The 27760-nt window shown below is 35.1% G+C and overlaps 1 protein-coding gene across 4 annotated transcripts in view; it reads left to right on the forward strand.

The window, feature by feature from the left end:
- The window catches only part of PDHX (pyruvate dehydrogenase complex component X), a 71268-nt gene that overhangs the window by 32479 nt on the left and 11029 nt on the right, over positions 1-27760 (forward strand). For all 4 annotated transcript variants that reach the window (XR_010884134.1, XM_067296291.1, XM_067296292.1 and 1 more), the window contains exons 6-10: positions 4892-5075; positions 6646-6793; positions 15646-15704; positions 21945-22103; positions 26711-26775. Coding sequence is in view for 3 of the 4 variants with exons in the window: in XM_067296291.1 (XP_067152392.1) it covers positions 4892-5075; positions 6646-6793; positions 15646-15704; positions 21945-22103; positions 26711-26775 (615 nt within the window). In the remaining variant the exon portion in view is untranslated. The remainder of the gene's footprint in view (positions 1-4891; positions 5076-6645; positions 6794-15645; positions 15705-21944; positions 22104-26710; positions 26776-27760) is intronic.

The raw sequence follows: 27760 nt of genomic DNA on the forward strand, positions 1-27760 counted from the left end.
ACTTTTATTATGATCTTCCAGCTGAGCTGTATGTGCTGCTGCCACATTTCCTCCAGCTCAGCCTAACAGTGGCTGTCAACTCCTAAACCTCACTGTTATTTAGCGTTGTGGGTCTAAAGAATTTCACTACTCAGAGATGTAGTTGGAGACAAAAGAAAACAAATGGCCTGTTTTCTTCAGCTCCTTTTCTTTGGTGTGTTTGGATCCTTTGCTTCCTTTGCTGAAGTTCAACTCTGAAATCTGTCGGGCTTTAGTTTTTCTTTTTCGTTGAGCTGGGGCAGAGCAATAAAATGTAATGGTATGAAATCCAGAGTTCTGTGTTGCTTCCATCTTTTGTTTGTTCTTACCTTTAGTTTAAAGAATGCTTGCTTATGCCTCTGGTTTGCTGTGATCAGACTTCTAGTATTTTAATATACCTGTGGGTATTCTGATCTAGGGATTGGCCTTCAGCCCTTGGAGTGAGGAGCTTGTGTATAAAGACGTACTGTGGTAGATCCTGAACTTTTAGCCTTGAAATGGCGTGTTATCAAATTTCTCTTTGTGTTAGTATATATGTTATTGGAGAAGAGGATTTTATTCAAGAATATTTATTTTTATTCTCAGTAAAATTTTTTCTTTTGAACAGTACAATCTTTTGAACAATCAGAATTTCACCTACACAGATCTTGTTAGCTGCTGTAAGTTTGGTTCCATGTAAAGAGAGACAGATTAGTCTAACTTGCAGTTGAACAGAGAAGCAAACAGTGGAAGTTTGTTGCTTTTTCCAATTTTTTTCCTATAGTCTTTGGCCAAATTTGGATAAAATAGGGAGTTGAATGGATAAAATATCATGTGCAACAGCAGCATATTATCAGAAAGCTTTCTTCCTAATTATATAAGTGTAATGGTAATTTATGGTGTGTCCATGGCAGGTGGAAACCCTCTAGGACTTTGAGCCATCTAATTAGCATTCCCTACTTGTCATGGAGATGTAGTAAAGATTTTTCTGTAGCTGTAATAATTATCTAACTAGCAAAATCTTTTTTTTCCAAAAATTTTCTTCCATACAAAAGATTTTGACTTTGAAATGTCATTTTAAGATACAGGCTGCAATTTTAACCATTCCTTTGAAATAATGTTAGTTAGAGCCTGCAGGCTCTGCTATTATGTACAGTTTGAAATTAAACGTTTGCTTGGTGGGTTTTTTTGTTGTTGTTATTTTTGTTGAGCGTACTACAGATATTTAGTGAAATACTCTTTTTAACGTGAGTCTCAAGTTAGCAAACTGTGTGCCATGTTATATAGCTGAGTGACTCATTGCCTCATTTCCAAGTATACTCGCAATTGATCCTTTGTGGGAGTGTTGACAGTTCACTTTTCACTTTTCAACAATGAGTTTTCCTATTGAGCAGGGGTCACTAGATTGCAAGAAACAAAGAAAGATAATATGAGTTATGTAAGCAAGTAGGGTTCTTCCCTCATCCCCAGCTTTCTATCTTTAAATTCACTGTAAAACTTACTGTAACAGCATTAGGAGGTCTTACCTGATAGCTTTCTCTGTCCTAGTGTGCTCCCTTAGTAAGCTGATATTTCATTTTTCTACGCATCTGAATTTCTGTGCAAGACTGAATTATTGCCTTCTTCTTGCTTGTTTTTGTTGTTTGGAGTTGGTTGGCAAGGCAGTTTTTCTCCCCCCGGCCCTTTTGTGCTTTTGTGGCACAATGGATGCACGTATTGAAGACTGTGCTCGGTATTTTATTAGTCACAATTAAATTCCTTTGACTTACTGATGTTTTTATTTTTGAAGCTGTGACTTCTCTCATCATTTCAAATTATCACAATTATCCTTGCAGTGGTAATAAGCCTTCTCTTCTCATCTCTCTCAGCTCTCTGAAGGCTGTCATTTCTCATCCCTTCCAAAATGCAATATAGATAATTATTCACAGCCTTCTCAGTATAGGTGACCATTACTTACCTCCAGCCCTGCCTGCTATCCCTCTGGATATTACAAAATAAGCTTCCTTATAATTACATGCTTTGCTTTTTTTTTTTTTTTTTTTTTTTTTTTTTTTTTGGATACTTTACTTGAAACTGGAACTATTGAGTGCTGTTCTTGTTTCTGTCACTGAGTTCCCTGTCTGATTGTGTACAGAATTCCACATCTACTAAGTGGATTAATTACTGTTTGTAATTTTGTACAGTGAGAAGGTACCACTTTTGAACAGTAAAATAATATTAAATTTAACTTTCATGGTGCTCTGGATGAGTAGTAATCTGTTTCTCATCCAAATTAGAAGGGAAACTTCCTAATAAAATTAGGAATATAAATATTAATTCTTTCTTTCGACACCATATACTTTGGGGTTGACCTTGCATCTCTGTTATTGTTTGTTTATACCTTTAAAGAATTTGTATAGGGCTATAAATGTAACAGAGCTTCTTGATAGGAACTTTCGGGGCTTTAGGCCCCGCTTATAACTGATAACAGATTTTCAATTATGTGTTGCACTTGAAATAATTTTTCATTCAACTTGAGTAATATTAACTTTGTAACTGGTAACAGGCACAATCAGTCTTCTTCCCTAATGGCAATGAGGATTCTTAAGGGGCTCTTGTCTGTCCCTGAGGGTTTGGCCCTTATCTGCCTTTAAGCCTGCTTCTTTTTAGTACTCCTAATTCTCACAGAATTCCTGGAAATCTTTAAAATGGATGTCTCTTGAATTCCTTTGGTAACTTCTTTGTTTACAAGAGTGACTTTCAAGCTTCCATTCATCTTATTCATTAAGAGAGGAGGCTGCTGTGAGATATCTTATAAAACTCATCCCAAAGGTAGCTTTAATATTTTATTACAACTTATCTGTCTACCGTCTTCCTTACCATGTGCCTGTTGTGGTTGGAGAGGAGAATTTGTACACAGTGTGTTACTTTATAGTGTTGACTGAACATAGTATTTGGATTGTATGTGTGTTCCTAAATTCCCCTCCTGCTAGTTTGTGTTCAGAATATAGTCTTGAAAATGATAAGGCTTATTCAAAATGTACAGTGAAATCTGTTTGCATGTATTCTTGCTTAGCAAGTCTCTTCTCCACCAAAGGCCATGACTCATTTTACCAAGGTACAAGTAATATCCTCTGCTTTCTTCAGAGATACACTGATACTAGAAAATCCGTAAGTGGCAGTTAAGTTTCTATTGCATAAGGTTTGCTCACCTTCTCCCTCCCTCTTTGTCCATTTCTGTGCTGTGTTGACAGGGGGCTTTGTTGTTGTTTGGCTGGTTGTTAGAGTGGTTGGAAAGGAAAGCTGCGCCCAGCCCTTCAGAATTCTAATGAAATATCTACCTGCTTGACTTGTACAGAAATCTGTTTAATTTAATATGCTTTTAAGTATCCTCCAGCTCTTCTTATTTGCAGCCTCCCAATCTTGCACCTGTGACTGTCATAACATCACTATGCCTCTTTTTTTAAATCGGTTAAATCATGTGGAATCTGCTGTAAGAAATTTAGTATCTTGTACTCACTGAGTTTCAAAGACTAAATGAATCTTCTAATCTGAAAATAAGTTCAATGTTGCTAATAAGGTTTTCAGTTAACACAGTAAAAGCTGAGTTTTATTATTTATTATTTTATTTATTTATTATTAAAGCATTTTGACTTGGCAATAATAGGTAGGACTCTCTGTTTGCTATGTCATTTGCATAATATATGAAAGTAATTTAAAACACTTCCTTTGCTTTAAAATATGTAAAAAGTTACAAAAACTTTGTTCTGTGTATTATGTAAGTGATACAACAAGCAGATGGTCCTACTACTGTCAAGTTAAAATGCTTAAATAATCTTTGGTAGCTTCTAATATGTTAACCAGGAAAGTTGCAATATGTTGTGTAATTACTTTTTTTTCCCTTAAATTGTAATGCTATAGGATGATTTTCATTCAGTGAAAATTAGAATTTTTTTCCCAACATAGTAGTTGTATTAAATACTAAACACTTATTTTACACTTGTTTTAAAACCAATTCTGGCTAACACTTAAATTGGCAAAGCAAGTAATAACTTTATTAGCAGTGATTTTACATCCTGAGGTCATTCTGTTTTTAATATCATTTACTGAAGTATGTATTTGAGGATGCTCATTGGCACAAGTCAGCTCCTGTGAGTAATAGGTATTGCATAAAACAAAAAGGGCTTCTTTGTTTTATCAGCCTGTGCCCACGAGAGGAAAGTTTTGTGGTAGTAGCTACATCAGTATAAAGACCCTTGGAGAATGCTTATAGAGTAGACAAGGTTCAACCATATGTGGAACTGAATTAGGTGCTATTCAGCTGTTGGTATTGGTTCTTTAGTGTGCTGCTGATATCTTTCAAATTGCATATGATATGCTCAAACATATTTATTTCAGAAAGGTGTAAAGACGTGAATGATAAATGTATGACAATTTCCTCTGAGCATTTTTTTTATAAAATAGCATTGGAAACCTATCACAACTGATTAATTACATAAATGCAAGTGATCACAAATAGCAAATGAAACTGCTTTTGTTTGAGTCTCAGAGACAGCCTGAACAAGTGTACTGTGATATTAACGAGAATTGTTAACATAATGCACAAATTACCTTGGACACTGACAATTAGTGATGATGAATATTATGTGTCTCTAACACAAATGCTTTTTGTTAGGGCGTATTCTAGATCTTTTATTCACAGAAATTGAGAATTTTTTTGATGTCTCTCTCTTGATATCTTGAATTTTTAGTAAATTATTATTGTTTAAAAGTAATCACCTTTTTAATGTTTGGTTTGACAACAGAATTTCAAATATAACAAAGCTGCTAATTAGTTAGTGACGAAATAATAATACTTTGGTAATTTTGAAAAGCTTCCTTTTTGTCAGTATTTCACTGTATGTTTAATCACCAGGGATGCTCTCAAACTTCTGCAAGAGAAGCAGAAGGGCAAACCCAGTGAACTGAAACCCGTGGTTTCTCCAGCTTCTCCCCAGCCTACTGCAGTGCCTTCTGCTCCGTCAGCAACATCTGTGACTTCTGCTTATCCAAGGCCAGCAATTCCACCAGTTTCCACACCAGGACAACCTGCTTCACTGGTAACATTTCTGTTAAGTCCTCAACTTTTTTACAGCTAAATATTGCTACTGCTGCGTAGAAATCTCTGTGAGATTTCCAAAACTGGAGAAAGGAAGGAAACTGAGGCCATGCAAATGCCAAGTCCAGTTGCTTGCAGTTTTCAGCATGTTTTGAATGATTCTCCAGCAGTGTAATTCAAACTGCAGAACTCTCAGAATTACGATCTACACAATACTTTGTGTAACTTGCAAATTGAAGCCATGAAGCAGTTTACAGTGCAAGCTGTTCTGCCTGGAAAGGGTCAAGTCAGCAATTTATTTCAATCTCCAAAGAGGAAGATGCAACTGGTTTGGAAGCCGACAATACGCCCCTTCCCCAAATACCTTCAAGAGCAGCATGTCTGTGTGTATTTCCAAACTCTGGAGAAAAATGAATCCTGCTTTGTTTTCATTTCATTCATTCATTTTCATGCAATACAGGTAAATGTCCATTGAAGAATTGTCAAGAAGCAAGGATGGGAAGGGCTTAGGGGTGATGTTGAAGAGTACTTTACACGCTCTAGCACCTAAATACAGCTTGTGTGTTCATATGAAGTATTAGAAATATCGGAAGTTATTCCATAAGGATTAAATGCCTCACTGAAATGCATCTCAGTAAAAATTGAAAAGCTTTTTTGAAAAATTGGAAAGAATCTTTCTGGCTGTAGAGCTAAACTTGAAGTATTTTTGCAGGCTGAATTTTATGATGTAGCTACAATTCATAGTGTTTAGAAAATGCTATATTTTTCACACTGTAAAAAGAACCAGACAAAACTCAAGAAGCTCAGACTTAGATAACTTTTCCATTACCAAGAAAAATCTGTTCTGCAGTTGCACCAGAACATACATATTTCAATTTGCGTGTTGACTACCATTGAGTATATAATGTATATACTATAGAATAGTTATCTAGAATAATGTTTTTCAGAATCACTTATTCTCTTCCTTTCGATCTTCACTGATATTTTAAGGAATTTGTTGAAAGGTAATTTGCTTCTATGAAGAAGTTGGGAATGCTTCAGTGAAACATGACTGAATGTATCTGGAGGAAAGGAGAACAGCAAAAAAGATATGCAGTGAACCTGTCTTAGGCAGCTACTCTGGGAACTTGAAAAAGCAACAGTTTACTGAGGAAATATTCTGCCATAATTAAAATGGAACAAAGCATGTTCTAAGCAATATGTCAGGTCAGGCTGTCAGATGGAACAGTACTTTTACCCTGGTCGAGTCTTAAGGCCTGAGTATTTAGAAATATTTTTGAAGCGGTATGCTAGAATTGTAGGATTAATTCTATACTGTAAAGTAAACCTATCTTGACTCTATATTACCTGTTGCATTGATCCAAATTCAATATACTGGAATTGAATGTTCACTGATATGATTCATATCAGTGAGTCAGTAGTTGAAATATATTGCTTTTTGATATATAGGGGTTGTTCTAAGTCAGCAGGAGTCACTGATGATAACACCTCAATGCCAGAATCCTGTTTCAGCAAAAGGGAAGTATATTTTCTCTCTTGATATCTAATATACAGCATATGACTTTTTTCAGGGCACATTCACAGAAATCCCAGCTAGCAACATCCGAAGAGTTATTGCTAAAAGATTAACAGAGTCTAAAACTACTATACCTCATGCATATGCTGCTGCTGACTGTGACATTGATGCTGTTTTGAAATTAAGGAAAGAATTGGCTAAAGGTTAGTGATTAAACTAATTTACTATAATACACGGGACTAGTATCTACTTTGTTTAGTTTACATCATCTCTTGTCCAGGATTTATAGATTTTGTTTGGGCAGAACATGACACATTCAGATGATCTTTTTTTGACATTCCGTATATCAGAAGCTATAATTCCCTGTGTTTATTGGAATCTGAACAGCTTATCAAGAGATGGGAAGACAAAGGTATTACTTTGCCAACTAACACAGTGTTGCAAACAATTGCAGTTTAACACAGGACTACTCATTGTCCAGTAGGTTCTTGTTTCCTTCTATCCAGATGCAGTTTTCAGATGGCACAGAACTTCTGCTTAACAACAATTCAGCCTTTCAATAGTTAAACTCAAATTATCCATGTGAAGGATAATATTGGAAGCTTTAAATGAAAATATACTCATGTTCAGTCCTTTTAGGTACAATATTAAAGTTTAGCTTTGCTGGTTTGTTCATTGAATTTACTGGAAAAGAAAAGCTAATCTAGTCTCTCAAATACTGGATGAGTATGGCTTTATCTTTGGTTAGGAAAGGAAGCAGGTTCTTAACACATGGCATCCAATGCCTAGTAAACTCCCTGTTAGGGCAAAGTAATGGTTTTAATGTGAGTGAAGCGGGGCTCTGTCTCTCTCATTGAAACTTACATCTGTGCTTAAAGCAAAGTTAAGCTGTTAGGAGAATGGAATTCTGTCCCACAGAAAATTGGATAATTTAAAAATATCCATTCAGAATTCAGTTAAGCTATAAATCCTAATGTGTAGTGTGTGGTGTGGGTTTTTTTGTTGTTTTTTTTTTTTAAGTGAATTCAAGTTGAGACAAAATGGGAGAGTTTAAGTGACTCATTTAGAAAATTTTCTTGAAATTTAAGATAATATACTTCCACAAATTGCTTTGATATTGCTAACACTGTTTCTTCTTTTGTTAAAATCAGCTGAGTATACTCTGCATTAGGAAGTTTTAATAGTTTCAAAATTAACTATTCGAACTAGACTCTTTTCCAATTCTCAGTTCAACAAAGTAAATGTGGCACGTATTTAAAAAAAATATATATATATATATATATATATATAGTCAGTAGAACACTCTTCAGGCATGTATTTAATTTTCATGCAAAATATCATGAAAGGGTTGTTTACTTAGTTTCTTTCTGTTTAAGGACTCCTGCTTAGTTGGGTAAAAAGCCTGAGTGCAAATCCTTTCTTCTGTAACTTCATAATTTCTTTAATTTAAATCATTTTTATTACATCTAGAAATATTTGGTCAATACGCTGATTTTAATGTTGCATACAGGAGGTGGCTACAATTTCATAGTTCATGAAATTGTTAAGCCAAAAGGTAATCTTATACTTACTGTGGAAAATGTTTACAGAAGTATTGTTTAATATTAATGTATTATTTGTGGGTAGGCCAGTTCTTGCAGTTACATACAAGTACTAGTGTTTTGGGTTTTTTGATTTGGTAGCCAGTTTAATATTCTGTTTAAAAAAAAAAAAAAGGCACCAACACAGTGCAATCTGTTTATAAACACAAGTGTTAGAAATTTGGAAACAAATGCTTTCATAAGGCTTTGAAATTTGTAAGGTAATTTGATCAAGTCAGACTTACAGCTCAGTGGTTTATGGGCTTATCTTCATCTAGGGTATCTTGCTCTTTAGTAGCACACCTTTATTTAAAGTATTTCCTAAAAATTAGTTTAGCGCACTCATTAGCCTTCACATAAATTTAAAGCTGTTTCTCATGCAACGTATTGTATCCCATCACAAGCCATCTGGCAGTTGAATTAGACCCCCCCCATGTGTGCTTGAGCACTAGCCTCATGGCAAGTCAAAATGGTTAATGATATGAGATTGAATGTAACCTTTAATTAATATCCTAGCTTTCTGGTTCTGTGGACAATATAGCTATTATAACTATTAAAAAAAAAAAAAAAAAAGCAAAAAACCCCCAAAAAAACAAAAACCCAGACTCTTCACTGACAATAGATTATGAAGTGTAGTCGTGCCCGAAGCCTAGTGGAAGTAATGAAGTTGAAAATGGGGTAATAACTGAACTCCATCACACAGAAATGCAAGTAATAAAATTCAATTTCTTTCCTGCAAAGAGAACTGTCTCATTGTTTCTGCTCTGTGACAGGGAATACCAAATACCTAAAAGCATACCTGACTGACTACAAACACTTGGTGTTTATAGAGAATGTAAAGATGAGGCACATGTGAAGGAAAAGCACATTGCTTCCCACTTAAACTGTAAATGGATTATTTGGCAGTATCAGCATACAAATTTTGGGTTACCTTTGAGCACTCTTTTTTTTTTTTTTCCAGTGATACCACTAATTAGAGTAATCCTTCATTATTTTTTATGATACTCTCTCTGGAGAGTCACATTGCTTCATTATTTTGGTTAAAGTATGTGAATATTAAGATATTTTTCTCTGAAAATACATGAATTGCATACTGGCCACAAACAACTCCACAAAACATGAAGCGGTGTACTGACCTGAAGGAAGTTCTTTTTAGTTGTTAGCAAAAATGGATTTGGGACAGAGAAAATGCCATTTTCTCCTGTGAAACCATTGTTTGTTCTTGTGCAGATGATGGATGCAGTACGCTCTGTATTATTTACTGAGGTCAGTGAAGAAGCCCCCACACTCGCAAGCTTTTGGCCACATGATGAGCTCCAGGAGACAAATCCTTAAGAGTTTGCCTCTTGAAACTTGTTGTCAACTAATGCCATTAGCATTCATTTAGCTAGGCAGTTGAGAATTGAGAGTTTTGAAAAAAAACTGAGCCATGTTGCAATTCAATGTATTTGCTATGTTTTCACTTATGAATTATTGCCAACAGAAATTATATTCATTTTCTACAGCATTATAGAGTTTTCAGGCAGTGGTCTCTTATAAGCAGCAGGCTTACTTCATTCTGTGTTTTTTGCCATGGTGTAAAAGCAGTGATTCTAAAGGCATTTCCTCTAGCCACCAAATTCAAGGCCATGTGAACTTTGCGTTAAGTATAGTATTGCAGAATAGTTTTAATTTACTTTTTTATTGCTGCAGTGCTTGAGAAGCTGAATGCCTTCTCTCTTGTTGAAGGACTTAGAGCATGAAGGTTGGGGCAACCTAATACTGATGTTGCTGTAACTCTGTTTAACGTGTACAAATTAGGTCCAGTCCTGAGAAGTGCTGCACACCCTGAAGTTTAATTTAAAACTGACATAAATGGTGGAAGTAACTTAGAATTCTGAATGCTAGATCTGTCCTAAGTATTACTAATATCATATGCAGCCTCTGGAAAAAATTGTTCAGTTAAAAGTTGTGATTTGAGTTGAATGAATGTACAGTAAATACTATTTATGATTAATAAAGTGTGGTAACAACTTTGAAAAGTCAGGAAAGAGTAAGGGGACCTGACTTTTCAATGATAATATGGGTATGTTTAGTGAAATCTCTGAAAGGATGAAGAATCAAATATGAGTTGACAAGGAAGAGAGCTTGAAATAATGATGGGGGAGGAAATATGAGTTACAGTGTATTTGCTGTGCCTCTGAATGCTGTAGTTGTTGAAAATAATGACAAGGAAATAAGACTGAAGAAAATGGAGAAGATGTAGTCTCCTGAGGGCTTTCAGTAGCTTTAGGGAGAGTGAAGCTGGCAGATCCCTAATCAGTTCTGGGGGTCTGTTCTGGAGGGTAGCCCCCTTGAGGTGTGTGTCTCAAGTTGCTGTAGCTAAGCAATGTCTTAGAACTTAAGTGGTAGCCTGGAAAAAAAATTATATAGATTTAAAATTTCATTTTCTTACTTTAAGTTTATTCTTTTGTACATAATTAGAAACACAGAGTTTTAATCAATCTGATCTGGAAAAATAAAACTTGGGTTTTTTTTTTTTTTTTTTCATTTGAGGCTTTGCTGGTACTTGAAGTGAATTAAAGTGAATCTGACAGATGGAAAAAATGTTGCTTTTACAGAAATGATGAATACAAATAGTGCTTCAGATGATCTTTAGGGGTATCTACAACTTGAGATGCATTTGAGGATCCCAAAGGTAGAAGATTCAATCTGAACTGAGATCAAGTAAGAGAGAAAAGGAAGAGGGTTGTTTTTTTTCTAGCAAGGAATTAGCAGTGATAAAACAGTCCATGGTTTTGTGAATAGATGCCTTAATGTCACACCCATTTTCAGTTGTTGAAAGAAAAGACTGGTTACAGTTGCATCTGGTGTCTCCTAACTTTTGAGTAGTATTATTTGCAGCTATAATGTCCTCTGAATGTAGCTGTTCTATAGAACATATAGTAATTTGACACTGTTTTGTATCTGTTTAAAACAATATATGAATAAAAAAGAAATACTACTAATAATAGAAAAATGATATTTTTATTTAAATAACTGTTAATAAGTTTGTTTAAACAATAACATATTAACAGTCAAAAGTGCCTTCATGACTTGAGTCTATATTTCATTGACTTGAAGTTGAGAATTAACTTCTCTGCAATTAATAATTTGGTAGAATAAAATGATAGTATTTGATCACTCAAGAGTCATCTAGTGCACATTGAACATTATTTGTGGATTAGTAATCTCAAAATATTTTTTTATTACTGTAGTTCTGGGTGATGTTCCACAATTGGCTGCTTTTCAAGCAAATTGAGATGATTTCATTCAGTGATGTGACCAGTAAGATATTCTTGTTGCTATTTATCTGTCTTTATTTCTTCTTGGTGTGTGGGGTTTTTTTTTGTTTTTTTTAACAATATGAAGGAGGATAGTGTTGGAACAAGAGTAAGAAGATATCTTGGCCTTTGTTTTTTCAAAAAATGGGGTCATAGTTGCCTTAGACAATGCCCAGGTCTTCAGAAGCTTTCTTGGTCTGATCTATAAGCACATTATTCAACAATACCAAGATCAGCTCAAATGATTAATTTTCATGTCTTTGGGGAAAGGCATCCTGTCAGTCCAGTACGGTATATTAATCCATGTGCAGCTTCCCCCCACCCCCTCCTCTGGAATGATATCATAGCTTTTATATGTGGCATTTCTTTCGGCTTAAATCTTTAATTGAGTTCCGCCGCTGAGATCATGTAGATGCTAGCACACATTAACGGAAAGATTTTGATTTACTGGAAGCTTTGCCTCTGTGGCAAGGTTAAACAGCTTTGTTATTGTCGCAGTACAACAGCAAAAAGAATCTTCAAGGTCCAGGTTAAACTTGCATGAATTGGTTATCATGTGGATGTGTCTGGATAAGGATTTTCAAGGTTATCTTAATTAAGTTAGCCTTGATAGGTTTTATAGGCAGAGACATCAGCTAGGCTTTGGACATGAATAAGTATTCATCTAGTGATATGCTTGTCTTGCAAAGAATCTGATACTCTTTCTCTCTCCTTGACCCATCTTTTTGTCAATATAATAAAAGATTTGCTTGCATCCAGCGATTTCTAAAATCAGTAATCTATACTGTTTTGTTTTTCCTACAGGTACCCAAATATAGAGGTCTTTTGGTGTGACGTTATAGTATAAGATATAAGCCCTTCATGAGTGTTAAAGCACTTCATAATGATTTGCTATTCCACATGCTTTACTCTGTGAGTGGATTTTCTCCTGCGTGGTGTCACGGACCACCTAGGAACTAGGATGCAGACACTGCGGGGGGCTACTGTTATGTGCTGGTGACTAGCACACACTCTTTTCTCTATTTGTGAGGTCCTAAATTAAGGATTTACTAGATTAATTTTCTAGATTGTGATGGTACAGAATGTGCTGCTTTTTTCACTACTTTTTAGTGCAAGAGTATCCAGGTTGTTCTTCTGCCTGTCTTTTTGCATAATACTGTATTCACAAATTAATGTCTAAGACAATTTATTATGTTGACATTTTATTTAAACAGCAGCAGGTCTTAAAGTACAAAATTATTTTGTGAATGTTTATTTAGAAATTTTTACACACCTTTACTGCTGCTGTGGATTCTTATGAAGTTTAAGTGTGCAGGAGTGGGAAAGAGCCATATGCTTTAACATAAAGTTAAATTGAAGAGACAGTTCTGGTAAAATTGTTTTAATGGAAGTGATGGTGGTCTCTACTATATGATGATACATAACCTGAAAGCTTAATGCAGCATTCCGTACTGTAAACATTCATGATTTTGGGTAAAATATAGTAGTCACAGCTCATTTAACTGTACTACTGTATTTTCATTGTCTTTTTGCCCTAGTGGACAGTGACACCTCTGCCCAAAGTTAGGAATATAATATATCAATCAAAATATAAAATACCAAAAATCTCTAAAATATCAAAATATATTTGACAGATACAGGTTTGTGTCTGATATGCAATTCTTAAGTAGATTGTTAATCATAGTAAGCATCACAGGTCAGTTATGTGACAAATGGATACTTGGATCAATCCTCCAAATTAATGATCACGTAGGAAAATTTCACTTAAGAATTAAATTCAGATTAATTTTCCCTTCATAAAAGCATTTCTAAAGACATGTATATTATGTGCAATAAACTATTCTCCAAAATGAAGTGGCTGTGCTTTTTGAGGTGTTCAGCTGACAGCAGTCAGGATGGCAGTAGACTAATATAGCTTTTTTTGAGGATAATGCATTTAATATTGTGCAAGTATCTTATGTTTTCAGAATAGTGCTATAGCAAGTATGAAATTACTCTCTAATGTATCTGTAGGCTTTGCTTCTGTTGTCAGAGCTGATTATACTTAGTTCTTCTGGTCTCCTGAAGCTTTTAAAAAATAATGCAGAGCAAGTATAACCATTTTTTTCACTCCCTGCTTTCTTCCATGGTCCTATCCATCGGGGAACAGGAAACAAATGTATTAAGTGATAGTCAGTATTCCATAAGCTCGCACTGAAAAAAATCCAGTCCTTTCAAAGTTACTGTATGTGCCTTCTAGCTAATACTGTGTGTTTTGTGTGTTGTTTTTGGTTTTAATTTATTAACTTCTTAATTCACATATTATTCAACCTGCTTTAAATGTACTGTTAACCCAATTTAAGGATTCAAGATGCTTTCACCTTGCTAATTCTTCAATTAAGAGGCCCTGAGGGTCACTGGAGAATGACATACTTCTGATTCATAGCTGAATACAAGCTGATCTTTGTGATTCTTCCAGTTTGTGTATTGCAAAGCATAAAGAATAATAAAATTTGTAGTATTGTCTCTTTAGATCCTCACGTAGATTTCTACTTAGAAAGTAAATGTGTAAAGCAGATATGGATTACTTCTCATAAAAATGAATAGCAATTCTTGTACAGTACACACAGATTTGGCTCATTTAAAGAGCATCCTTCTGTCTTGAAAAAACTAAAATTTTAGTTAAGTAAAATGACTACATACTTTTACAGTAACTTTAAAAGGAGCTTTCAAAGGTGTGCTGGCTGGTTCTATTATTCATTCACAGTTATAGTTAGTGGGGAGCTAGGTTCTTTATGGTTCTTTAAAGTTCTGAAAAATACCTGCTTTGTTTATAAATTCTTCCATTAGAACCTGCTGTAAACCAGAAGGCATCCTGTTTATGTTATAAACTGCTAGATAGCTTTTCTTCAATACATTTTCTTAAACTATTAAAAAAAATCGTCTACAGAAATTGTGTAGTATAAGCTACATGCCTCTGTGGTGAAAATTATGTAAATTAATTATGTAAACTATGTAAATAAATGGTCTAAGGGATGTATGTTCAAGTACAAGAAATCATCAAGTAACAAAATAATACAGAAAATACTTAGTTGTATTCATAATTGTACCTTAATTGCAAAACCAAAAAATATATTCTACATTTTAATAAAATCAGACTTTGAAACTACTGCACAAAGTTTATTTTTGTATACTTTACATAATTTTTATTTTTACATTATTTCCAATAATACATTATGGATAATAACTCATGATAGTATGGCTTGATACACTTCCTGAAGCCTGAAATACTGAGTAATTGGCATTGTTTTTCTTCATTTTTAGGTCAGCGCTGCTTTTTGCACATATTTATCCAGTATTCACTTTGGGGGAGTAAATTATCATCCTTCTGTAATAATGAGTCAGTTAGCAGCACTGCTTTTTTTTTTTTCCCTCCTTCCACTGATATATATATATATATATATTTTTTAATTGTTGTTTCCATTCATATTTGAGAGTGGAACATAACTGCCTCCTCCTGCAGGCTAAATGTGTGCTTGGAAGGAAAGGTACACATATCATGCAGTAACGAAGTTTCTTCTTAGAGAAGGGGAATGTGAAGAATGGATTGTCTGTATGTAATGATGGGAGATTTGGAAGGAATTACTGTTAATGTGTTACTTATCAAACTACAATATACTTACTAATCTCTCCATTCTTTTCATAGTACCCAGCCTCTCCTACATCCTGTTTTGCTTTGTCATTTCCCTGTCAAATATTCAACTGCAGTAACAGCTGTTGGATGCCAATACTTCTGTCCCATAACTGTTAAAGTTGGAGTCCACAGGAAACCTAGGTTAGGGTTTGAATGAGGGCCAAAGAATAGCTCAATTCCAAAAAATAGCTCAATTCCACTAATTTTAGAATTCCTTCCCCCCTCCCCCCCCCCGAAAACCAAACCAACCTCAAGCATGCAGCTTTTCAGCCTTATAGCAAAAAACAGGAAGAATGTCTGTGCTCAGGAGATTTTAGCTGGATGATACTTTTATTGTCCCAGGGGAGAAAAAGTATCCTTTGAAGATGAGTAACTGCCGCTGTTTATATACTTTTCTGATAATTTTTCAAAGAAACAGATTTGCTGAATCACTGGAATCTTGTGTCATAGCACAATGGTGGTAATCACTGCTCATAAGATTTTTTTTTTTTTTTTTGCAGATGACATTAAAGTATCTGTAAATGACTTTATTATCAAAGCAACTGCAGTTACTTTGAAGGTGAGTAAATAACGACTATCATTAATACATTTTATAGTAAACTATTAAGGAGACAAGAGAAGTATTTTGTGAGCCTATATGGAAATATGAATGAGATCATAGCAAAGCTTCTGATTCTTCATTGCTGAATGTCAGTTCTTTTGAGCCCTTCTGATAACCTACAGCATGAGTACAGTTCTTCACATTGCCTATGGTGTGGAATGTCTGTCTTCACACTGTAAAAATGAGAACTTGTTATTAAACATCAACTTGCTGCGGTTACGAACAGCAGTTCTGCAGGTTATGTAACAGCAGATACTCTGTTAGCAGACTAAGGTGACTGGCAAGATAAGTCATCTCTTCTTTGCTGTTGTATCTTATTTCCTCTTATAGTTATAAATAAATATTGTCCCTCTTGCTCCAAGTCCTACACCAGCGTCATGTATTACCTCAGACGTACTCTGATATGGGGAAATCGGTGACCTGTGGTTTGAATTAAAAGTTCTTCAAGGAACCAATCTGCTCATTGCTGAGAGTTGTCATTGTTGCCATTGTGAATGTGAAGGTTAGATTATTGCAATAATACATTCTGAAATTAGACAGATCTCTAATTTCATTTAGAATCTAGATGTTAGATGCCAAACTACAGAGGCTTCACAGTCTCCATAAGTTACTTACCCATTTTCTGTGTAGAACTGGATGCATTGCTGTCCAATTTGTGATGATTGTTCTGCTTGGAAAATGCTCCCTGTGCCACTTAATTTTTTGAAACTGCAGAGTTTCAGAGATCCTTCTTTAGGAGAACTCCCATGCTTTGGAATTTGCTCCTCCTTAGTCCAAAGTGTCTCAAATACGATCACTTTAAAAACTTATTGCTTAGTCCATCTTCTTTCCAAACTGTAAAAAGAAAGGGCTGTGATAGCTTCACTCAGATGTGGAGTGTTGGTTTTAAGTTTGGTTCACATTTAATTTTAGAAGAAGTCACAGGTGGGTGCTTTTACCAGGCTGAAGGCCAGTATTTGTAAGGTTCAGAAGGAAATAACAGTGTCTTTTGATAGCCAGAAAAGCGCTCTGGCATGTAAGAAGGTAAGTGTGTGTGGTATGGGGCAGGAGGGAAGGAGGGGTAACATCATACTTGGTCCCCAAGAGTCCCATCAGAGTTTGCGGCTCTTTGGTATTGCTGTGCATTTATGTTACCTTACACCCTCTTGATTTCTTAGTGATTACATGTTCTAGCTATACAGCTCTGCCTAGAAGAGCTATGCTTTCCTGATGGCATTGCATCGCACAACACCCACTTGGAGATGTTTTACAACTATGTATGTACTGCAGCACTTTCCTGCAGCTCTGCAGCACTTCCTTTCTATATTCTGGTGTTGAAGAATAGGAACGGACAGTACTGGTATACCACTTTTCTCTAGGGGAGTTTAGGTGGAGTTAGTTTAGAGATTGTCATATGTATCATACATATGTTGCTGAGGTTATATTGAAATAGCATCGGATCCAAAACCCAATGCAATAAAAGATTATAGAGTGATGATGCAAAAAATAAAGCTAATAAACCAAATCCTTCTGGGTTTTTTATTATTTTTTAATTTTATACAAGTTCATTAATTTGATTAGTGTTAAAGTCAACAAAGCACCTGGCTAACAACTAAGTATTCATTTGTGTATGTATTCTATTGCTTAGTATATCCCATATGAGTTTTTATATAAAAAGTAATTTAATATAATGCAAATTTGTTAGTAACAGTAGAAGAAAAGGCAAAGAAAAGGAATTTCTAGTCACTTAAAGTTGGCCTTTTCACCTTTCTATGTTGTTTAGCTCTACTGTACTTCTACATATCCTTAGCTCTGCTTCCTCTATTTCAATTCACATCACCCTAAAACATTATTTATGACTTGATAGGCATAGTAATAGAACAGATACTAAATGAAGGTGAGAACCTCAAGTAACTGTTGAAAAGTAAACACATTTTCTCATAGCTGCTCACATCACGTTGTTGTATTATACTAAATGTTAATACTTGATCTATATATACACTTAGTCACTGAGGACAAACACAATAGTGGGATTTACACTTCCACAAAAGCTTTTACTTTGCATGTGAAAATTCTATTGAGTTATAGTTTTATGTCTTCTGCTTTAAATAACTTTTTCTGTCGTAATGTTTTAGACCTTGTTGCTCTCATTCAGGGATAATGTTTCAAATACTCAGGTTTCAACATTGTAGTTTCTTTTGATTATTTGCTTTTGTTTTCAGAGAGAAACCTTACCTGTAAATGTATCTAAAATAACAATGTAGTTTTGAGTAAATGTGATTCACAGAAATTCAGAATTAAGCTCAACTTCATATACAGGCAAAATAAGTTTATTATCAACAGCACCCTATGTGTGTTATTAAAAGATCTGCGCATGGAAAAATCTCTGCCTCTGTTGGGTAAAATGTTAAAGCCAGTTTATAAATGTATAGATTAGATAATCTAACCTCCTTGAAAACAAGGCTGGAGGTTTAAGTCATTGTAGTTGAAATAGATGTCTTTCTAGAGAAAAAAAATCTGTCATGATTTTAAAAATTCTAAATGATAATACCTATGCTACAACCCTCAGCAACCAATTTTAAGATTGATTATCCTTGTTTGTTTGTTTTAAGGCACTTGATTTCAGTTAGTAATGTTCTGATTTCACTTTTCAGCTACAGGATTACCTGTTGGGTTACAGAGCATTCCAACACTGGTTTATATAGCTTGTAGTACAAATATTAGTGCACATCTTTAGTTTTATTAAGATAAATGTTATTGTTACAATCTGAGCTTTTTTTTTTTCCATAGATACAGCAGGATAATCTCTGTCACAGCTTTTCTTATCTGTAAATCTGGATTATTCACTTTTTTGTACATACTCTTCTGTTTTTATACTATCAGTATTTAAATTTTACCAATCTTAAATCAATCTTATCTCCTTTTCTAAAGTAAGTTTAGACTTACAGTGTTCATTACCCTTTTAAAAATTCCTTTACTTGGGAAGGGAGCATTTCTTTCTTCAATACCAAGCATGAAAGGATTCAAACTCTTTGCACCAGTATTGCACAAAAGAAAAGTTTATTCGGGCAATACTTATACACCTGAGAACAGTCCCCAATAAATGTGTAATAAGTTTATAGTGGTGTGTGTTTTGGGGTTTTTTTTGTTTGTTTGTTTTGTTTTTTTTTAACATTTTGACCAGATAAAGTAAGGAAAACTTGGAAGTCAGAGCATGCATTTACTGCAAAAAGTTAAGCTTTAAGAGCAGCCTTTGTCTTCCTATTTTTATCTCCAGAACAAGATTAATGTCTGAAAGAAATTAGAAATCAGCTGAAGAACGTTATAAAATTGTGGAAGTTTGGATATTTGTACCTTGCTGTTCTGAATTATGCCAGTGCAAGTACAGACTAACCCTTCCATGTGAGTTAGCAATGCAAAGCAAATCTAGCATAGTTTTAGGATCTTCAGAATGAGAAGGAAGATCTGCCATAACTCAGCAATCCTATTCATTTACAGCAAGCCAGATGAACATAGAGACTCTGAAGCCCTAATCTGTATATTTAGATCGACAGAAACCACGTAAAGTTTTTTCCAGAGGTTTGTTTTTTCTGATTTAATCAGACTGTGAAATGTACACATTTTCTTCACAAAGCTTGTTTTCTGTGCACAAAACAACTTTTAATGCCACTGTAACAGTCAGCACATAGTAATTACATTAAAATGATATTTATAAATCAGTAACATTGAACAGCTATTTTAATACAGTTGCAGTATATTTTTTTTTACTAAACTGGATCCAGTTCAGTTTCATATATTGCTACAAAATTTCTTTAAAATTATCTATACCCCAGAAGCCATGTATTTCTGTTGATGTATTTTACTTAAGAAAAAACAATATACTACTTACATGTCTTCTGTGTTAATTTTTATAACCTGGTCTTTAGAGATTTCCAGTTCATTAAAGCTTTTTGTTCAGTTCACTGACCCTGTCTAAACACTTAAGAAAAACTAAATGAATGTTATCTTAATCTCATATTAAAGACTATAACTAAAGGACCTGGATTCATATCCCAACTTTTAATACTGAACAAAACTGCATATCCAGTCCTGAGCTTCAGTTTTCTATCAAAATAGTTCCATCATTATTAACAAGGTCAACTCCTTGTTTCGCCTGTTTTATCACGTGCTTTTCCTCCTGTTCCTCCCCCTTCTCCATTTTCCCAAATGTAAATAGTTTCTGTAGTATTAGCACATAATTTCAGGGATGCCATGCAAACTTTCCAGTGTAAAGCAAGCTAATAAACCAGAAAGTGAAGACTTTGGAGTCTTTAGGGGTAAAACCCCTGATGAAGAATGTGGGGAAAACGATAAGAAGAAAATACACTTTCCTGAAATCTTTCAGACATCTTAAGGCATTTTACTTGTGTATATGTAGACTGTAGCACCCTTAGAAGGAAGTCATTTTTAAGGCAGGCTGAAGTGCGTATTTAAGAGGTAGCCTGCTGCCCATCCAAGGGCCTGTGGATTAAGGATACAGTAGCAAATTTGTACTCTTCAAAAAAGAGCTCCAAAAGATGTACAGAAACCCTGTGTACTGTGAGGGAATGAGCTGTGCTGGCTTGTAGTAGTTAATATTTTGAAAACTTGGTGCTGAAGTGGTTGTACTGTTCATTTGGATAGTAAGATATATTTACTATGAAAAACCTCTCATTTTTAAAAGCCAACAGAGCTTTCCGTAAGATTCTCCAAGTATGTGTAGGATTGCAGTTATAGCCTACTCATCTTAAAAGGAGGAAAAAAACCTACATTCACTCCCCACTTGTTTCTTTCTTCCCCGATTTCTCTTCCTTGAGTTCAAAACTAGAGGTGTACTTTTTCTCTCCTAATAGCATTTGAAGTTCAGCCTGAAATGTGTAGCTTATAACCGGTTAGTATTATGTGGCCAGTATTGTTCCCTTATTCATTTAGTATTGTTCTTAATCGGGAGGGTTTACTACCCCCAGTGCTGCAATGAGGACATCACTTTGTTCTGTTGGAGAAGAAAAACTGTTATAAAAATGGTCTGTGTGTCTGTGCACAGAATGGATGTAGATTCAATTTTATATTCAAATTTTCTTCCTGTTTTTCACTGATGAAATTATGCAAACCTATCTGACAGCATCCCTCCCATTCTTTTTTCCGGAATACCTTCTGCACTAGGAATACAACTTTAATTCCTCATTTCATTCAGATCACTGAGTACTAATCTTGGACTTATTAGTCCATAGAAATAGGATCTTTATGCCAGCCAAGGTGTCTACATCCAAGTTGATGTCCTCCAGCAGTCTTATATGTTAATACTCCATCTACTTCCCTTTCTGTAGGGCAGGTCCACAGCTTGTAACTGTTAGGTCAGTACTGAGCAGAACTGAACAGTAATCATTAAACTACCCTTCCATCAGTTACCTGAGACTTCACCTGCAGGCTTCCTTCCCTGAGCTCATTCAGCTTTATATGGTAAACTCAAAGGCCTCATTGAAGTTATCATCCATGTTATATGAATTTTAGTTGTGAGTCCATACAAAAAGTACCTGAAGCACTCCTAGTTCCTTGTCCCAGCAGTGAGTGTACCTGCAGCATGTTCTACTTGTAGTTTCCTTTGTTTAGAGTCATGCCTGAGGCGAGACTGGAAAGCAACCTGTGGGTATAGTAGGAGCTCCATTTTCCATTTCGTTTTCTTCTGTTTGATTAAAAAAATAAATTAAAAAAAAGGCAATATCCAGTGCTGCTTTGTTTTGGGGGAGGAAATGACACTGCTTTGTAGTTCTTGCGTGCTGGGCATCTGTAAGGTGGTATCTGAGAGTCCTGAAGGAACTCAGAGGCTTCTGTTAATTTATTGGTTTTCCAGCTGCACTAAAAAATCCTTCTGGCTGCAGTGCTGTTGTGCGTTTTCAGTTCCTGCAGCATACATTCACACTTTTTGACAAAATAGATTTAAGTAGATGCAAGCTAATCATGTAAATCTATTCTTAGAGCCTCATAGTGATTTTCTTGTTTTTCTTGTCTTACTAAGTGCAGTCCCAGTGACAGATGTGACCTGTTCTTTTGCCTTCATTTGCAGACAGCAGTCTGTGATGCACTAATTACTTCCATGAATGCCTGTATATAACTATGCATCTTAAAGGATTTTCCTTTTCTTTGATAATTGATTGCACCATTATTCTTTTAACAGCTGTATCTTTTTCTCCCCTTTTCTAGCAATTGCCAGATGTGAATGTGACCTGGGATGGAGAGGGCCCCAGGCAGCTGCACTCCATTGACATTTCTATTGCTGTGGCAACAGACCGAGGTCTCATTACACCAATCATAAAAGATGTTGCTGCCAAGGGAATACAGGAAATTGCTGCCTCTGCAAAGGTAGGTCTTAAATGTACAGTAGGTTGAGGAATATAATAGCTATGTAGTTTCTTGTAATGGAAAATGTAACATGACCCAGATACATATGAATAGTAACAAAAGCAGTTTCAAAATGGATCAAACGCTGTTTCCGTATTTCTTAAATTTCAAAATCATTATTCATTTTGCAACTCTAATCATTTTTAATGAAAGATAACTTACCCATCATGTTCTTTAGTTGTGTACTGGCTGGGCTGTTTATTTAAAAAACAAAAAACAAAAAACAAAAAAAAAACCCTGTAGAGTTCTGTGTTTTAATACCATTGCAGTTTTTTTGTTGTTTTTGTTTTTTTAATCTTTATGAGAAAACTACATAATGTTGATTTCTTCAGTATTTGCAGTGTTCTGGTTCTGATGGTTTTTTGGGTTTTTTCTTTCCTTTCCCAGAAATTGTCTTGTAGCTGCTTGTGTTACTCTCTGAGCAGTTATATTGCGGCACTTATTTCTTTTTGCAATTTTTCAGTATGCAATGTTGCCCTAAAGGTGACGTTAAACTCCTCAGACCAATGAGCTTGTATTTTGCATAGCCTAGGTGCCCTTTAGAATGACTGGAATTTGTAGCAGTTGTTAGCCATGAATGAAGATTTTTGTGGCAGGCAAAAAATACAAGGAATAATGAAATGCTCCAACCTGAGGGTTTTTTTTTTCTTTTCTTTTAATGAACTAAGTGATAACCTAAGCCTATGGTATTTGGAGAGTGCAATGGAAGTAGCTATTTATTAGGGCATAAGACTGCCCCAAAACTGGACACAAGCTGCACTTTGTAAATTTTTATCTTTTACTGAAAACTACATAAATAGTCTGTGAGAAAGGAGAAGGGGAACTAACAAAGTTGTTACAGGAAAGACTTAATGTCATCCCACAAAACATTCCTAATAGGATCTTTATGAGATTTTCAAGTCATTTTTCCCCTTCATGTTGAACATGTGAAAGCAAATCCTTCCACTACTATGGCAGTCAGCAAGGAAGGTCAGCCAAGATTGTTATATGCTACTTTTAGATCCCCCTAAGTTGTTTGTGTGTTTTGTTTTGTTTTTTGTATTCACAGCAGGTAAAATTGTACTCTATGATTAGTAATAGAATAAAAAGAAAAGCATTATTAAAAGGATAGGACATGCTTTAACTTCGGTATCTGTAATACGGTGATGCAGTATTACAAACCTGTGTTATCAGAAGATTATCCTACAGTATCCTATGTAGGCTATCCTACAGTTCCTGTGATGAGAATGTACACTTGCTTTATATTTAATAGGACCATGCTAAGGTAAGCATTTCAAACAGAACATGTGTAACATAGGTCACACTAGTCTAGATGAATGCCACTGAGTTGAACAAATTACAGTTGTCCACACCAGCATAGTTTTTCTTTTCAACTTCTCCACTGAGTTATTGAAATAAATATGTACTCCACGTGCACATGTATACATACGCATGCACATACACACACGTATAGAGGCTGTGAAACTGCAGCTGCTTTTCTGTCTCAGGCATTTGACAGATGCTTCCTCTGTCTGGTTTGCTTTATGTCCCCTTCTGCTCCATGTTAATTCTAACTTATTTCCAGGTCATGTGCATCTAATCACCATATTTTCATCATTTCAGCAGTTTTATTGCACGTATGCATTACGCTTGCACTGACCCTATTATGTTGATGAGCACTGTTCCCATGGCTATTGCATTCTGGTTCACTGATTATTTACAGATAAATTAAAGCCTAAAATAACATTCAATATATCCTTATAACCTATAAATTCATAGCAAGGGTTTTGAAGTTTTATAAAATTTGGTGTAAGCTTGAATTGTTTAGTGGTTCATTGATTCATTAGAATCGGATTCCCTTAAACTTACTGCTGCTTGTTCTAAGCTGAAGTCATTGCATTTGTTAGGCTATCGTGGCATTCCAGAACCTTTGCCTGAAAGATGCTTTGAAGTGTATACAGGGAAGAAAATTGTTTACCCTAACCGCTAGTCATGGATGTTGCTGTCTGTGTACTAGTTGCGCTTGCCTTAGAAAATGGGTGAAGAAGAGGGGCGAGATTTTATTTCTGGTAGAAAATACCCATCAAGAGAATTAAGCAAGCTGTTTGTTTCACTTGGTAGAAGTTGATATAAGCTACTGGCAGAAGTGGAAACTGATGGAATTAACTGTGGTGTTTTTTTTTCTCATGTGGATTGAGGTAGAATTGCTATAAGATAAACTTCCACACAAATAATGAGTTGGTTAATAATTATAGTTGTGACATAGATTAATTGAAATGGTATTTCACATCGTAATTGAAATCCCTTTACATGCTGTAATTTTTGTAGATTTTTTTTGTAGATTTTTTGTAGATTCCAATAAATCTTTGTAGATTCTTATTCCACTAGAAGCTGTGTATCACTGATCCATGTGAGATTCAGTGGCAGCTGGAATACTTATTTTACAATTCCCAAGTATTTACAAATGCAAATCTATAAAGATATGACCACCTTAAAAGCTGTTTTAAGGATTATTCCATTAGTGTTTAAATGTAGGAAGTCTTCTGACAGGAAATGCTGTAGAAATGCAAAGAACTTAAACAGAATAGTGTCCACATTTAAGTTTACATTTCTGCACAGCCAGAAATTACTTCCTCATTTACCCTCATTTGGCGGGTAGAGCCCTTCTGGAAGTAGGTGAAATCTTTCACGGCTGACAAAGGCTATGCAGATATGTCATACTGTAAAGTAGTACCTAATTGTAAACACACTGTTTTTAAGCTCATTAAAAAATTTCACTGTTCAGTATATTAAAGCAAGTATAGCTTTTAAATTTTTTGCACCTGTGAGGTTTTTAAAAAGTGTAATCAATAATCAGATGTCTTTAAAGTTATTTCATTATCATTTGTTAACATATTACTTTCAAATCCTCACCTAAACAAAATATTTCCATGTGTAAAATGCTTTTCTTGCTATTTATAGTACAACAACAATACCCTTTTCTCTTAGTGTCCATCTTAAATTTTACTATGATGTTGTCCCATTGGAATTGCTGTGTTGTTAGGGTAGGTTGTATTTAAATTCTTCTTTATGAACTATTTCATCATGTAACTGTTTCCATTGTTCAGAAAGTGTTTTAGAAGAAATTTTCAAGGAAACAAAAACGCTTAATAATTCAAGGGGGATTGCCTGCTGAAAAAAACTGAGGACATATGTGATGCCTTTATGAAGCCACTGGTTAAATTCAGCTGACTAAGCAAGGCAATTTGGCATGTGTGAAATGAATTGATTTTTCTTGGTTTATGTTGTCGGACAATTCAGGTAACCACTGCACCAAAAAAATCACAGTATTTGGACAGCTGGAATTATTACAGTTACATAACAAAGACTGAAAAGTTCTGTTTGATTGGACTAGTATTTTTAGCCACAAAAGAATGAACTACGCATTGTTATTTCCCAAGGTTTTTGTAGGACTTTTTGTCCAGTATAGTTTTAATTTACATGCACATCATTTTCACTGTGGACTATTTTGGAGACTAATCTGTTCTGCTGAATCTAAGACTTCTATCTAAGCACTAATGTTTTTGACTCATCTGCTATGTTTTTATTCTAGACCTTTTGTCCTCAGTATTCAATTGTAGCTATATTACTACTTTGTTAAGTTTTCTTAACAAATGGCCAGGGTAATCCTTCCACCTGGAAAACAGAAGAGGATTTTCCTAGATAGCAGAGGGTGATTTGTTTGAAAGCAGATGGGGGGATTTCCTGGATATCAATTGGGGAATTGTTCAAAAGCAGAAGGGAGAATTCATAGAAAGTGTGTGTGTTGAGGATGGGGATCTCTTGAAAGCATGTGGGGTTTCCTACAAAGTATGTAGAGAATTCCTAGAAAGCTGGGGGGGGGGGGATTTTTGAACAGAACATGGAAAATTCCTAGAAAGCCCATGGGGTAGGGGGGTCCTAGAAAGTCCGTAGAAAACTCCTGGAAAGCAACAGGGAATTTCTTTGAAAGCAGAGAGGGGAGTTCCTTAAAATCAATTGTGGAATTCCTCTGTAGCACAGGCAAGGGTTCCTAAAAAGCACATGTCTGTATGGGGGTATGTGTTGGGGGAGGAGGGGAGGGCAGATTCCTAGAAAGCCTTTTTAAGGTATTTGAATGCTTTGCTGGAAGAATTACACTCTCTCCATCTGCTAGAGAGTTCTGAAGCGGTACATGACAGGTTCTTCAAACAAATGTGTTGGGGGAATACTATGAATTTGTCCCATCAGTATATCACTAGATATTTTTGTAGTCTAAAAACACCTGGGAAAAATGACAAACTGATTCAACTGGTTCTACTGTGACACAAAGGTTGTGAGGTGAGAGGACATCTTTTATTAAATAGCCACTGTAGCTGGGAAAATGAAGTTGTGTGTCCTAGTCTGTCAAATCATTGCAGCTACAGCAGCATTGTTGCTAAAGTACTTGCTTAAGGTGAAAACCAGAGGTCTTTTTGCTGTGGCTGCGTGGTGCTTGTAATGTCTTACTGAAGTAAAAAGAATGAGAGCCTGGTATGATGTTTTCATTTCGTTTCTGTCTCCTTTTCTTTTTCGTCTTTTAATTTCCTTAGGCTCTAGCGAAGAAAGCAAGAGATGGGAAACTGTTACCGGAGGAATATCAGGGAGGATCATTTAGGTAAAACTCTCTACCAGGATTCAATGTATGCAGCGTGGGTTTAGAGCTGTCTTATCCTCGAATATTCCACTGTGTGTTCATTCACTGCCTTATAAAATCTTGCTTCATTTAGAATGAAACTGCATGTGATTATTCTGAGTGCCAAACCTAAGCTTGTATTGGGGCGGGGAAAAGATTATCTTGGCACTATTTTTTAGCAAGTTTATTTCATTAGAGCCTGCTGTGAAATTCAAATATTTTATACAGAGACTGTTCTGGCTTTTATTTTTGCACCTAATTCTTCCCAATTGCAGAAGAACCTGTTTTTATTGTATTCTGTAGTTATGAAAGTTCACTGAAAAAGTTTTAAAAAAATTTAAAAAGGAATTGTTTGGCAAAGACATATAACAGCATATCATGATGTTCAGTTTGTCTTTAATCCCCTCTTCAGAAGAATGTCTCTAGAGGGGGAAAAAGCTACAACAAAGTTGGGGTGTTAATTCTCATAGTTTGTTTATTTTTAAGTGAAATGGTAAAACCTGTATGGATAAATTTTAAATAGTATGTGTTTAGTAAATATTTTTTTCTATAAAATGAACTGAGCAAAAAGAGCTAGTGAACTCAGCAATAAGAATTAAATGGCTTTTATTAAACATTAGCATGAATGTAGTGACACAGTTGCAGTTATTCAGCTCACTTTTTACAGTTTTAAGTTTCTAACTTAATGTAGTATGTTTGACAAACAGTAGCATCAAGCAACATTTTAGTTATGCAAATTTTAGCTTTGTTCACTTTTTGTGAAATTTTTGAACCTAATTCTGAAAGCTTATCATTAATATTCCTATCTTCTGTAATGGATAATTTGTGTGGAGAGTAATACTAGAAATAACTATCTTCTGCACAAATACTGCTATAACATACAGAAGTGTGCCCAAGCTTCTGCTCTCTGGAGTATGTGGTTGTCTCATGCTGGAGAAATGGTCAAAAGAATCTCTCTATCACAAGC

The sequence above is a fragment of the Apteryx mantelli genome, chromosome 4, assembly GCF_036417845.1.
Source record: "Apteryx mantelli isolate bAptMan1 chromosome 4, bAptMan1.hap1, whole genome shotgun sequence".
Taxonomy (NCBI): domain Eukaryota; kingdom Metazoa; phylum Chordata; class Aves; order Apterygiformes; family Apterygidae; genus Apteryx; species Apteryx mantelli.